The sequence below is a fragment of the Pantherophis guttatus genome, chromosome 2, assembly GCF_059756535.1.
Source record: "Pantherophis guttatus breed Tessera chromosome 2, ASM5975653v1, whole genome shotgun sequence".
Classification (NCBI taxonomy): Eukaryota; Metazoa; Chordata; class Lepidosauria; order Squamata; family Colubridae; genus Pantherophis; species Pantherophis guttatus.
This window is the reverse complement of record NC_142064.1, coordinates 260603836-260617767: the sequence shown is the minus strand read 5'-3', so window position 1 is coordinate 260617767 and position 13932 is coordinate 260603836. Positions and strand designations below refer to the sequence as shown.

At 42.0% G+C, this 13932-nt stretch overlaps 1 protein-coding gene across 1 annotated transcript; it reads left to right on the top strand.

The window, feature by feature from the left end:
* Positions 1-620: 620 nt before the first annotated feature.
* LOC148115691 (E3 ubiquitin-protein ligase TRIM39-like) lies at positions 621-13397 on the top strand. The gene is made up of 6 exons (XM_087883948.1): positions 621-1083; positions 2877-2972; positions 3550-3780; positions 6456-6478; positions 9511-9629; positions 12366-13397. The coding sequence occupies exons 1-6, from the start codon at positions 670-672 to the stop codon at positions 12893-12895; spliced, it is 1413 nt and encodes a 470-aa protein (XP_087740074.1). The 5' UTR covers positions 621-669; the 3' UTR covers positions 12896-13397.
* The last annotated feature ends 535 nt before the right edge of the window (positions 13398-13932 follow it).

Here is a 13932-nt window from a genome sequence, read left to right as displayed (position 1 = left end):
CCAGGATTTCTCAATATCTTTGAGAGAAGATATTTGGGGGGGGGGGAATGATGCCCCTTTTATAATTTGCAGACTTCAACTCCCAAAATTCCTGAGCCAGCTGGCTCATGAATTCTGGGAGTTGAAGTCAATCAATCAATCAGAATAGAGCTGAAGGGGGCCTTGGAGATCTTCTAGTCTAGTCCCCTGCTCAAACAGGAGGCCCTATATACCATTTCAAATCCACAAGTCATAAAGGGGCCAAGGTTCTCCACCTCTCCTTTATCAGGATCCATGGATCAATAATTGATGGGGGAGGGGGTGGCATCCTATGAATGTTGACTTCTCCCCAGTTTTTTTTTTTCCTCTTTAACAGGATGCTGGGATCAATTGTAATTGATCGGGATTCGTCCCAGGGATGTTTGCTTCTCTCCAGTTTTTAAAACAATTTTCCCTTTAACGAGCTAGTTGGGCCAAGAATAACTGATTGGGGATCCGTCCCGTGAATTTTTCCTCCTCTCCAAATTGTTGTTTTTAAAATACTGTAGTTTTTCTTTAAGAAGCCAGCGAAGCTGACCGCAAGAGCAATAATTCATCTCGGTTTCCTGTCTGGGCAGAGCCCAAAGGCGGTCAGCTGATTTGGAGGAAAAGAAGCAAAACTTAACTTTCTCTTTCCTTTTGGAGGCGGCGATGGCGGCCGAAGCGTCCTTGCAGGATTTGGTGGAAGAAGCCACCTGCTCCATCTGCCTGGACTTTTTCCAGGACCCCGTGCTCATCCCGGAGTGCGGCCACAACTTTTGCCGGGGCTGCCTGACCCGCAGTTGGGGAACGTCGGAATCAGAGGCTTCCTGTCCCCAATGCAGGCAGACCTTCGCGCCCCGCAGCCTCCTCCCCAACAGGAAACTGGCGTCTGTGCTGGAAGTGGCCAGGCGATACGGAGGTCCTTGGGGCGAGGAAGGAGGGAGCTTCTGCCCGAAGCACCGGGAGCCCCTCAAGCTCTTCTGTAAGGACCACGAGACCCTCATCTGCGTGGTCTGCGACCGATCCAAAGAGCACAAGGGCCACTCGGTGATCCCTGCGGAGGAGGCTTTTCAGGAATACCAGGTAGGAGTCAGCCAGGAGGAATCGCTGCGGAGGAGCATCCAGATCCTTGGCCTTCCTGGCAATCCTTGAACCAATTTTCTGTTGTCTGCAAATTGGGCTTAGCCTGGTGCAGAACCATCAATCAGAACCAGACTGAAGAGAAGATTCAAGGGACTTTTATTGAAGTACTTCAGCAAAAGGGTCTCTGCAGCTAAAAGAAGCCAAGACTCCAACATATACAAATACAAATTTTATACAGTTTAGATTAAGGAAGTTAACATCCTAGATTTAGTTTAGTTTAGTTTATTATATTTATATACTGCCCTTCTCCCGAGGAACTCAGGGCGGTGAACAGCCTTGGTAAAAACAATATACAACAAAAATTAAAAGCTTATTAAAATAATTAAATCATTCAGCCAAATTTAAAATATCCAACTAAAATCATTTTAAAACCCCTATCAAAACCCAATTTAAAAAGCCTTTATCCTGTCAGACCAGATCCTGTCAGATCAGACTAAGAATCACTCATTGGTTCCTTGACATGGTTTTTTTTAAATTTCTTGTCCTGACCTACTTTAACCTCCTTCATAAATTGCCTGTTTTATGCTAATAAGCTTTCTTATCAAAAGGGGTGTGTGTTTTATTATTATTATAAGCTAGAAAGCTCAAACTGCCCAAAGAGCTGCTGATAAAATTCTACAGAAGAATTATTGAGTCTGTCATCTGCACCTCTATAGCTGACTGGTTTGGTTCTGCAACCCAACAAGACAGAAACAGACTTCAGAGGATAATTAGAACTGCAGAAAAAACAATGGCTACCAACCTGCCTTCCATTGAGGACCTGCACACTGCACGAGTCAAAAAGAGGACTGTGAAAATATTTACAGACCCTTCACATCCTGGACATAAACTGTTTCAACTTCTACCCTCAAAACACTGCACACCAGAACAACTAGACACAAGAACAGTTTTTTCCCGAATGCCATCACTCTGCTAAACAAATATTTCCCTCAACACTGTCAAACTATTTACTAAGTCTGCACTACTATTAATCTTCTCATCGTTCCCACCACCCATCTCCTTCCACTTATGACTCTATGACTGTAATTTTGTTGCTTGTATGCTTACGATTTATATTGATATTGTTTCCTGATTGCTTATTTGTACCCTATGGCTATCATTAAGTGTTGTACCTTATGATTCTTGATGAACGTATCTTTTCTTTTATGTACACTGAGAGCATATGCACCAAGACAAATTCCTTGTGTGTCCAATCACACTTGGCCAATAAATAATTCTATTCTATCCTAAAAAAAAGTTACAAAAGTTTATGTCTACATGCCTTAGTTAGCATCCTTCTAATGGAGTCCTTCTAACTTTCTTGTAATTTTCCTGTTGCTAGGCAGCAGTGTCCCATCATTCGTTACTGGTCTTATTACATCATGTGCAACATTCTACCTCGGCCATTCCTTTAACAAACTTTCCTAATTCCAACTTGAGACCTTCACCTCCTGCTTTATCCTCTGTGGCTGCAATTTTTTGAAGACAGATTTACCATAGTAAATGATTTACAACCATTAGCTTAGTGTGACTGTTCAAAGTTAGAACACTATTCATTTAGTGACTGTTTAAAGTTACAACGGCAATGAATGTTTTTCACCCTTGTGATGATTGCAGGCATTCCGTAGTCACATGATCAAAATTTGGAAGCTTGGCAACTGCCATGTATTTATGACGGTTGGATATATCTTCTAACCGGGTCTTCCCTCTGATGCAATTCTTTATGGAACTCAAAACTTGTATTTTCTCTCCAGATCAAGGTGGAGGATTGCCTGAAGGCTCAGAAGGAGCAGAAAGAAAAAATATCTACATACAAAAGAGACACAGAGCAAACAGTGCAGGAGAGGCTTGTAAGTATTGATCCAAGGGCGAGGAGCTTCAGAGCTAATAGGAAGAAGAACCCCATCTGCCATTTTTAATAATTAGGCAGCCTGTTTGTAAGTACAAATTCTGACTTAAATGAAATTCAAGCTAAAGATGGTATTAGGACAGAACTTGGTCTTAACCTGGGGACTGAGATGTCACCATTGACTGAATGAGTCACAGTTGCGTTAAGTGCCCCTATCCCATGAGCTGTGTTTTATACAATGGGTTTGGTTGGCATAATAAATTAATGCAAACCATATTTCATCCTATTGAAAAAATTGTGAACTCAAACATTTTTCTGTCTCCTTTTTTGGAATCTCTAATTGCCAAGAAAATTTTTGTGAGAGATCATTTAAACTGGAGCCATTTTTTAAAAAGAAATCTTTTCCCCCGCTGCGCTTTTTAATAGCAAAAGGGCATTTTTTCCGCCTTAGGCAACTTTCCCACCTCATTTCTAGGAATCTGTTTAATTATTATAACAATTAAAGTTAAAATTAAAATAATTAAGTAAAATAATTAAAATAAAAATATGCCTTTTGCTTTTTCTCTTTCTTGTTCTAGGACATCATGAAAAAAGTAAAAAAATATGTAGTGGCTGAATTCAGAGAGCTACAACTCTGGTTAGAAGGACAGGAGAAGCTTCTGTTGAGTGAAATGGAAGAGACAGAGAAGGATATTATGGCAAGAAAGGAGAAGGGTTTGGCCAAGCACATGGAGGAACTGGGCTCTCTTGACCATCTCATCCAGGAGATAGAAGAGAAGCATCAGCAGCCACTCAGCAAACTCTTACAGGTCAGTCAGGAAGTTGAGATCATAGAATCCTAGGGCTGGAAGGGACCTTGGAGGTCTTCTGGTCCAATCTTCTACCCAAGGCAGGAGACCTCATAACCATCCCCCAAAAATGGTTGTCCAAACTGTTATTGGAATCCTCCAGTGATGGAGCACCCAAAACTCTGGGAGGGAAGCTGTTCCACTGATAAATACTTCCCACTGTCAGGAAATTTTTACTTATTTTAGGTTGGATCTCCTTGTGATGAGCTTCCACTCCTTGCCCTCAGGTGCTACTGAGAGTAAATCGATGCCCTTTTCCCTACGAGAGCCCTTCAAGTATTAGAAGATAATACTATCTTCTCCTAAGCCTTTTCTTTGTTAGGCTAAGCATACCAAGTTCTCTTAGCCTGGGTGTTGGCAACCCGTGACTCCTGAGCCGCATGCGGCTCTTTTGTCCCCCTGCTATGGCTCCCTGTTGGTTGAACCCACCACTGGCTGGCCCCGCCCCTTGCCTTCCACTCCCTGTCACTCCTTGCCTGCCCTAAGAAGATAAGGGCGACGGCGGGGAATGGAGACTCGCTCCATATTCAGAGTGGGAGCGAAGTACCCTGTACTTGCCTCTTGTTCCGGCCCTTGTTGGTCCTGCGTGCACCTCAGTCGCTTAGGGAGACATACAAGTTGCTCTCTGCCCCAAGACAGTGGCCTGGCCCGGCTGGAGCTGACACTGCTGCTCTCGTCACCTCCATTGCCTGCCACCTGCTCTCGCAGCATAGTTAAATTTAGCATGCTTCACAATGGCGGAGATGGTGTCCCCTCCTCCTCCTGGAGCCCATTACAACACGGAGCATCAGCTGCAGCCGGTTTGGGCCAGGCCAGTGTCTCAGGGCGGAAAGTTTTTCGGGCCAGGGAAGGAGTGACTGGGAGGGGAGAGCGAGGGGCGAGGCCAGCCAGTGGTTGGTTCAGCTGACAGGGAGCTACAGCACTGAAATGACTCTTGATTTAAGTCATATGGTAAAAAGCACCCAAAGAAAAAGAAAACAACATCAGCAAAACAAAACAAAACAAAAACCAACCCCCATCTGTTTTTGGAAATGATTCAAGGGGGAACAGACACACATGCACACACACACACATGTGAGAAAGAGAGAGATAAAGAGAGACAGGGAGAAAGAGACGAGAGACAGGAGAGAGAAAGACGGAGAAAAAGAGGGAGATGAGAGAAAGACAGAGGGAAAAAGAGAGGTGAGAGAGAAAGAGACGGAGATAAAGAGATGAGAGAGACAGAGAAGGAGTAAGAGAGACAGACAGACTGTTAGACAGACAGACAGAGATACCTGTTTCCCCACAGAAAAGAAAACACCGGGAGCCACAAAACCCGAGTAGGCGTGGCTGGGGTATGTGTCATATGACTGGGTGGGAGTGAGTGACGTGAGTTGGCCATGCGCACTCAGGTTTTGTGGTTCCCAGTGTTTCCTTTTCTATGGGAAACGGGTCCAAATGGCTCTTTGAGTGTTTAAGGTTGCAGACTCCTGCCTTAGCCATTCATTGTACAGTTTGGCTTCCTGACCCCTTATCATCTTTATTGCTCATCTCTGCCTTATTTAGCCCCTCCACAGAATACTCTTTTTGACTCTCTCCTTTTTTTTCTTCATAAATTTAATTGAAATTGTAATAGTGAAAAGTACAAATGAAAATAAAGAAAACGGGGAAATGGAGAAGGATAAGAATGGGAAAGAAGTGTAGGATAAATGAAAAAAGAAAAAAAACATTGTCTTTCTACTTTTTTGTGCACAGTAAAATACAAAATAAAATTACAGCCTTTATTTTGGCATATTTAGTAATTATTAGCCATGTCTATAAAAACAGATTAGTCTAATAAGCAAAATCAAGCATCAGGAGTTCATTTTTTTTTCTATCATGGTTGTTAAATGAATCTGACTTTGCCCTTGACTTTGCTTGTCAGAAGGTCACAAATTCTGGTCACATGATCCCCGGGACACTGCAGCCGTCATAAATATGAATCAGTTGCCAAGCGGCTGAATTTGATCATGTGACCATGGGGATGCTGCAACAGTCTTAAGTGTGAAAAATGGTCATAAGTCAGTTTTTTAGTGCTGTTGTAACTTCGAACAATCACTAAATGGACTATTGAAAGTCAAGGACTACCTGTAATGGCTTATATTAGGGATACATAATGTAATTCAGAAAAAGCAGGAATTCAAAGTTCTGGTCAATTGTCTATATATTCTTCACAATTTTAAGAATGCCTGCTTAGGGTTCCTATGCCCTATTAGGGGATGTGGTGGTGGGTGTTCTTTGTAGGGTCTCCCCCTCCCCTTAAATCTCCAGGCCAAGGAGAACCCCAACACTGATGACCTTCTCCAAAGTATTATCACCACCTGGATTTTCCAAAGTGCCTGGAAGCATAAATGCAGGGGATTTTTTTATCCTATTGATGCACTATTTTGTTATTCAAATAGTTTTTTCTTTTTGCTATTATGTTTTATACATACATACATACATACATACATACATACGAAATTAAAAACAATACTCTTCCTAAAAGAGGTGAACAACTGGGGAAAAAAGAGCAATGGGATTTTTTTTTTTAAAATGGAAATACTTTATATGTCTGGTTGTCCGGACATTTCACTCATTTATTTACTTTCAATGCTTTGTCTCTCTCTTTTTTTTAGGACATTGGAAGCAACTTGAAGAGGTAAGTGTATCTTTGTGTATCTCAGAGTAAATCTCTGAGATTTTACAGTCTCAGAGATCGGCAGTGCCTCCAGCAGTTTTCCTATTTTGGAAACTTCTGTTTATATTTATCACTATTTTAATTTAAAGACAATGTAGTGTATTTCAGGGCTTTGTAGATATTTCTTCAGACAACCTCAACACAATATAATTAGCTATGTTTGACATGGTGAATTATTATAGGTCGTCTCATAGTTAACCAGATATTTAGACTGAATTTGGCATTTTTATCCACCTATTGAGTCCTTCCCAAGGATAGAAAGATGTTTGATGGTATTAAAGGTATCATCATAGGATGTAAACTGTTCCAGATAAAGCTGCCTTTTGCAATCGTCTGATGGTGTTAATGCCGATTACAATTGATACTATCTTTGCTTTCTTTTGCCATAGTTGCTCTACTTCTGTTTGCCGACTTTGTATTTTGTTATTTTCTCTAGTTCTTTCCCTTGTATTCTGCTGTTTCCAGGTAGAGCCATGTCCACTATTCAGGCTTCTTTGTCTTTCTCATCAACAATTGTTAAGCCTGGGGTGTTAGGCATCAACAGGTAGTCATCTTTGAATTTGAAAATCTCAGAATACTTTAGTTTCTTTCTTTTCTATTACTTTGTCTATTTAATGATCCATTAGTTTACTATAAGAAGAACTCACTTTTGTATCTATCTCATTTTCTGTGAAAAGTATTTTGAATCCTTGTTGTTGATTTCACAGTTAATGTCCTCTGTGAATTGTTTCACCTCAAGACTAAATGTTTACTTTTAATATCTCTTCAAAAAAATCTTTCTAGTTGTGTTATTGTTCTTCTCTTTCCTTCTACAATATTTTTTAATATACGGTTCACAAAACTCAACCCTTCAGCCCAGTACAAAGTGGAAGTAGCACAAACCCCGATTTGGAAACTTTGCTTCTGATCATGCACCTTTTTCTGGTAGATCACACTGCTGGTTCACATTCGTCTTCAATCTGTATTCAGCTTCCCTTGCAACTAGGCCAGGGGTCAGCAACCCGCGGCTCTGGAGCCGCATGTGGCTCTTTCATCCCTCTGCTGCGGCTCCCTGTTGCTGGTTGGTTCCACAATTGATAGGGCTTTCAGTTAGGACAGGTAGAGGAAAAAGGATGCCGCGCTAGGAGGAGACTCTATGGTGGGGGAATGGACTTCCGGTCAGCTCCAGAATTGAACAGGGGGCTTCCGGTTAGGACCTTTGTGGCTCTTTGAGTGCTTAAGGTTGCCGACCCCTGAACTAGGTAGTCCTCGACTTACGACAACAATGGGGCCTAGAATCTTTTTTTAGCCCATACTATTGTTTCTTTTGCTTGTTCATCTTCCATCTTAATACTTAACAAATAGCTACATATTTTCTTTATTAAATTTTCATCTGTCCCTGTTAATATTTGATCTAATTCTGTTAATTCTTTATATAAACCATATATTTTAACATCATTCTCATATCTAGATTGTATCTGTACATACAGATACAAAACTAAACAGGAATTGACTGATCAAGGGATTGAGATAATATCATTAAAATATCTTTATATCTAGTAATATTCTCTATATCAATAACATTTGGATAAATCAGTGCCTCCATTGTGGAAAGCCAGACCAGTATTTTCAAATAGTGTTGTTCTTTAATTTTCTCCCATACTGATAATAGTGCATTCCTAATATAACGTCTTTGGAAATAGCTATGTATTTTGTTTTTTCCATACCATAAAGAAGCATGCCAACCCATTTGGAGATCATGTCCCTCCAAGGTCAGTAGTCTTTTGTGCCTCAAACATAACCCACTCTTTCACCCAAGTAAGTATCGAAGCCTGGTAGAACAATTCCCAATCTGGCAGCTGTCTCACTTTTTTGACAGCCGTTGTAACTCATTGCTAACAAATAACCATAAATTGAGGATTAGTTGTGACTGCATTCGTCTCTATTAAATTTCATTGCATTATTTTTAATCCATCAACATCAGTTTGATTGTTATACCCATCTTCTTGATTCATTACCTACCACACCCACTTTAGCCATTTTCAAATTTAGTAAGATACAATCCATCCTTTTGTCCAAGGGATTCACAAGAATTTTATTATTGTTGTTGTTGTTGTTGTTGTTGTTGTTGTTGTTTAATCTTTAGTGAGATTCACAGCCTTTGAGGCTGGTTAATAGCTCAGCAGCTCGAGTCCTAACCAAGGACCTAGGAACTGTTAAGGTATCGTCGGAGGATGTAAGATGTTCCAAGTAAGGTGGTTTTTTGTAGAGTCAAAATTATTATTGTTATTATTAGTTAATCTTTAGTGAGATTCACAGCCTTTGAGGCTGGTTAATAGCTCAGCAGCTCAAGTCCTAACCAAGGACCTAGGAACTGTTAAGGTATCGTCAGAGGATGTAAGCTGTTCTGAGTAAGGTGGTTTTTTGTAGAGTCAAAATGTTCAAGTCTGGCAAATTTAGAATTTCTAAATAGCAGGGTAGCCCTTTGGGTATTGCTCCAAGGGCTCCAATTACAATTGGGACAACACACAATTTCTTTTTCCACAGTCGCTCAACTTCAATTTGCAAGTCCCGGTACTTTGTGATTTTTTTCTTGCTGCTTATCTTCAATCCGTGCATCATCATCATCATCATCATCATCATCATCATCATCATCATCATCATTATTATTATTAATAATAATTTTATAAAGCGTAGGGACCTCAGAACGGATTCTTAGTGGTCTCTATTAGATCTCTCACTTAGTTTGATGGGGGTGGATGAGTGCAGTTCCGGATCAGGATCTACATAAATACAATGTGTAGAACAGCCCAGTGCACACATCCTGGAGAGAGAGAGAGAAGTTCCCTGAGGATGGGCTCCAGCAGAAGTCCGAAAGCTCAGAAGATAAAACCTCCCTTGTCCCAGTGACTGAGATTGAATCCTGTAGCTAGGCAATCCTCAAGCACCATCTGATGTTTTAGAAAGCTTCTTCCGTTGGCAAGTTGATAAACAATGTTCTTTTGTCTTTCCAGGTACCAGGCTGAGGAAACATATGAGAATCCGGTGGATTTACTTGGAGACCCGAAGTGGACTATCTGGGATTACATTGATATCACTGTGTTTCTGAAAAGTGGCATGAAAAAAATGAGAGGTAAAATACAGCCACCTGGGTTTTAGGCTGGATGACATTTTGATGATACTGGATGATATTTTGATTATGCTGGATGACATTTTGAGCATCCAAGAGGGATTCTGTGTCAGTGTAACATGGATCAAAGAGGGATCAATTTCAGGATCAGTGGAAGAGACACCTTCATTTCTCTGTGGAAAGGCCTTCTGTCTTGACCACCAGGAGGGGAACAGGAGTTTTCTTTCATTAAAGATGTGCTACCTAAAAATGGGATGTCAGGGTTCCAAGTAACAGGCCCAACACAATCAAATCTCTGAGGCCTAGGTTTTCCTCAAAGTCCAGATTTATTAGTCATGTCGTATTGGCACATCTGGTGAAAACCGACTCTGAAAGTCCCATTTTTCCCCACCCAAATTAAAAATCAAAGTTCTTTCCCCCCAATCCACATGTCCATCAGATGGTCTAATCCAGTCACAGCCCCAACTCCAGTTGGTTTCAGTCCATGCCTCCCCAACAGCTGACAATAACGTCCTTGGTTCCCAGGAGGAATAATTTTATTTTGGCTACAAATCCCCAGCTATCTCTATTCCCCACTCCTGTCCCCACACTCCAACCAGCATAGCTGTGGCAGCCCTGAAGATGTCTGCCGGGAGCGCCGCTTTTAGGGTTTTTGTCATCTGATCCCTCTTGGTGGTGTCTCGATGTCTGGCTTTGCGTCTGGTGGTGGCTCGGGCTGCCAGTTGACTGTTATATCGGCACTGAAAAAAGTGACTTATCACTGTTTTTCACACTTATGACCATTGTATCATCCCTACAATGTTAAGCGAATCTGGCTTCCCCCATTGACTTTGCTTGTCAGAAGCTCCCCAGGAAGGATGCAGAGGACAATCCCAGGACCCTGGGAGGCTTTAACCCTTGTAAATAGATGCCGGTTCCTAAGTGTCCAAATTTTGATCATGTGACTGGGGAGGCTGCCACAGTCGTAAATGTGAGAACTGATCATAAATCACTTTTCAATGCCGCCATTTGAATGGTCACTAAACAAATGGCTGTAAATTGAGGACCACCCGTATATGGAATATATAGTAGCATATATGTATACCTGATAGAATATATATAGCTACCAATGACATTCTGGCTTTCCATATTCCTTATTTCCTGACTTGAGTCCAAGGAAACCAAACAAGGGTATCTGAGAGAGGCCCTTTAAGGATTAGATACCTTAAAGATTATGATGATCCAGTAAACATTAATGATTTTATTATTTATGATCTATTAGTTGCTGTTTATATGTACACTGTGAGCTTATGCACAGGAGACAAATTCCTTGTGTGTCTGATCACAATTGGCCAAATAAAGCCTCTTCTCTTCTCTTCTCTTCTCTTCTCTTCTCTTCTCTTCTCTTCTCTTCTCTTCTCTTCTCTTCTCTTCTCTTCTCCTCCTCTCATCCCCTCCCCTCCTCTCCTCTTCTCCCTTCCCTACCCTACCCTACCCTACCTCTACTCAACTCTACTCTACTCTAACTTCTACTCTACTTCTATTCCATTCTGTTCTATACATAATCTAGAAAATTGAAGTCAATCGTGGTGTAGAATGAAATACCTGGACAAATGGGAAAATATGGCCTGGGACTGAAAGGAATCTTGAATTCCTACCAAGCTAATAACATTCTGTTGATTTTACTGCCTGACTATAAGTTGGTGAGAGACCAGGTCTTTGGGAGCAGAGAAATGAGATCCTGGGGTCAAAGCAAATAGCAAAGTTTGAGCACTAGGTTTGTCTCCACCTTGTGGGCCTTGATGAAAGCAGAGGTTTCCTGTGCAAGATCCTCCCCTTTTGTACATGCCTGTGATACCCTGATGCTTGCAGAGAAAAGGACGGATCTTCCTTACATCCTAAATTACCTCTGGAGGATCCTTCTGACTCTTACCAGTTCAGAATTGAAACATGGCAGCCTCTCGCTCTGCCTGATCTTCTGGATTAATGGTCCAGACAGAGTCCCTGTTCAACCTGGGCCCTCCCAGCAACTCACTGAAGGCAAAGCCAAACCACTTTTCACTCCCAGTCCCATTAATCTCACCTGCAAGATGGAAGCTAAAGAGAATTGTGCAGGGAGGCCAGAAGAGGTGGAGCACAATGAAGGATTTGAAGGATGTGGCCAGGCGTTTTCAACCTTGGCCACTGTGAGACTTGTGGACTTCTCTTCCCAGAATTCTCCAGCTAGTATGGCAGAGCTGGAGGTCGATCAGCTGAGTGGTGGCCACATGGGAGACTAGAGACTGGGGGAATCAACCAGCGGAGCCAAGAGATGAACAGCTGAGCGGCAGAGCCAAGAGCAGGACATCTAATCAATGGATCCGGAGGTTGTGCAGCTGAGTGGCAGATGGAGGGGAGCCAGATGCACTGGCAGGTGGCAAAAGCAACCTAAATGAGTGGGACGAGAAGGCCAGATGCAGAGGGCCGCTGAACAGGCCAGCAATTAACAGAGGATGGGTCAAAGACAGTGGGAGAGCCCGAGTGCTTGGAGAAAAGGGAGCAAAGGGACCTGGACACTAGCAGACCCTTCAGGGGAATTCTGGGAGTTGAATTCCACAAGTCTTACAATTGCCAAGTCTTCCAATCCTGGTTGTGTGTGTGTGTTTGGAAGTTGAACTCCATTCACACAAGAGGGTTAAACTCTTGGGGGTGAAGACACAAACCAGGCCTGCAGCTGAAGCTCTTGTTCTTCTTCCTTCCTTCTTCTCTTCCCCCTTACAGAGAATGTAACTCTGGATCCAGACACAGCCCATCCTGGCCTCGAAGTCTCTGAAGATCGAAAAAGCGTCAAAGGAGTTAAGCCAGTTGAAGAAATAAATGCTGTCCCAAACTGCAAGAGATTTAAAACTAATCCTTATGTCCTTGGCTGTCAGATGTTCTCATCAGGGCGACATTTCTGGGAAGTTATTATAGGAGACAGAGATGGATGGGGTGTAGGGGTTGCCAACAAGCCAGTGAATTTAACAGATGTTGATGTGCAGACCAGACACTGGCAGATTGGGGAATGGGAAGGGAAATACATAGCCATATCTCCATCAGAATGCTCTGACTTGGTCCTGACTGAGAGGCCCAAGAGGATCCGCGTCTCTCTCAACTGCGAAGAGGGGCAACTGGCCTTTTTTGAGGCCAGCACAGCAGCTCTGCTCCATACATTCTCAGATGCTTCCTTGGTTGGAGAGACTCTTCTGCCCTGTTTCTATTTGCCCATTGGTGTCTACATGACACTCCCCTCAAAGAAGGGGCATCCATAGGCAAAATTTTGGAAAAATCCCTATTTGCCAAGCAGGTATGGCTGAAAGCCTTTAAAGCAGAGATTCCTTAGCTTTTGCTACTACACCTCCCTTGATTGTGCAGTCTATGCCGCATCAAGTTGCTTGCAGTTGTGGAGCCTTGGAAATGGAAGGAATGGGCCTGTCAGTCAATCTAAAAAATGAGGTGTCCAATAAAAGCTTGATAGGCTCTAATGTCATTTGTTCAGGTATCTCAATATTAAAGATAGCTTATCTGACAGCTGAACCCATAAATCATGGGTTTTAGATGTCCATCAGAGCTCTCCTGCCCATTTATGTATCATGCTTGTTTGTGTAATGTTTAATCACAATCAATGATTGTGTAGATTCCCATAATTCAATATATTCTGTAATCTTTCCCTGGTTTTTTTCTGTTTCATTTTAAATATACTCATAATTGTCATAAACCCAACAAAAGTTCCTTCTTTTGCAATTTTACCTCAATAAATGTATTTTTACCTCATTTTATTTGCCAATATGAGATTTTATTTCTACTTTAGAGTGGTGGTGTTACTTTTATGCTGTTTGAAATAAAACAAATCAGTGATTATTCAGTGTAATACTGTATGTACATAGAAAGAGAAGACACACAGAAGACAATAGACAAAAACAAAACATACCATCTGTTATCCAGATAGGAGATGTGAGCACTATGTGGACTAAATATGTCACCTGGCTCAAGTCAAAAGTCAAATAGAATTGTAAAAATAAAATGCATTATTGCTGAGTAACCTTAGGACCAGTCACTCTCACTCAGCCCTAGGAAGCAGGCAATGGCAAGCCACTTCCGAATCTTTATCAAGAAAACTGCAGGGTGATTCATCCAGAGAGCCACCAGGGGTCAACAATTGGAGGCACCCCAAAGGAGGCTTAGATATTGAGATGGGAATCAGATCCAATTTGGTCCATTCTAGCGGTTAAGGCACCCGGCTAGGAAGAGGAAGACTCTGAGTTCAAATCCTGCCTTAGCCATGAAAGCCAGCTGGGGGACTGAGCCA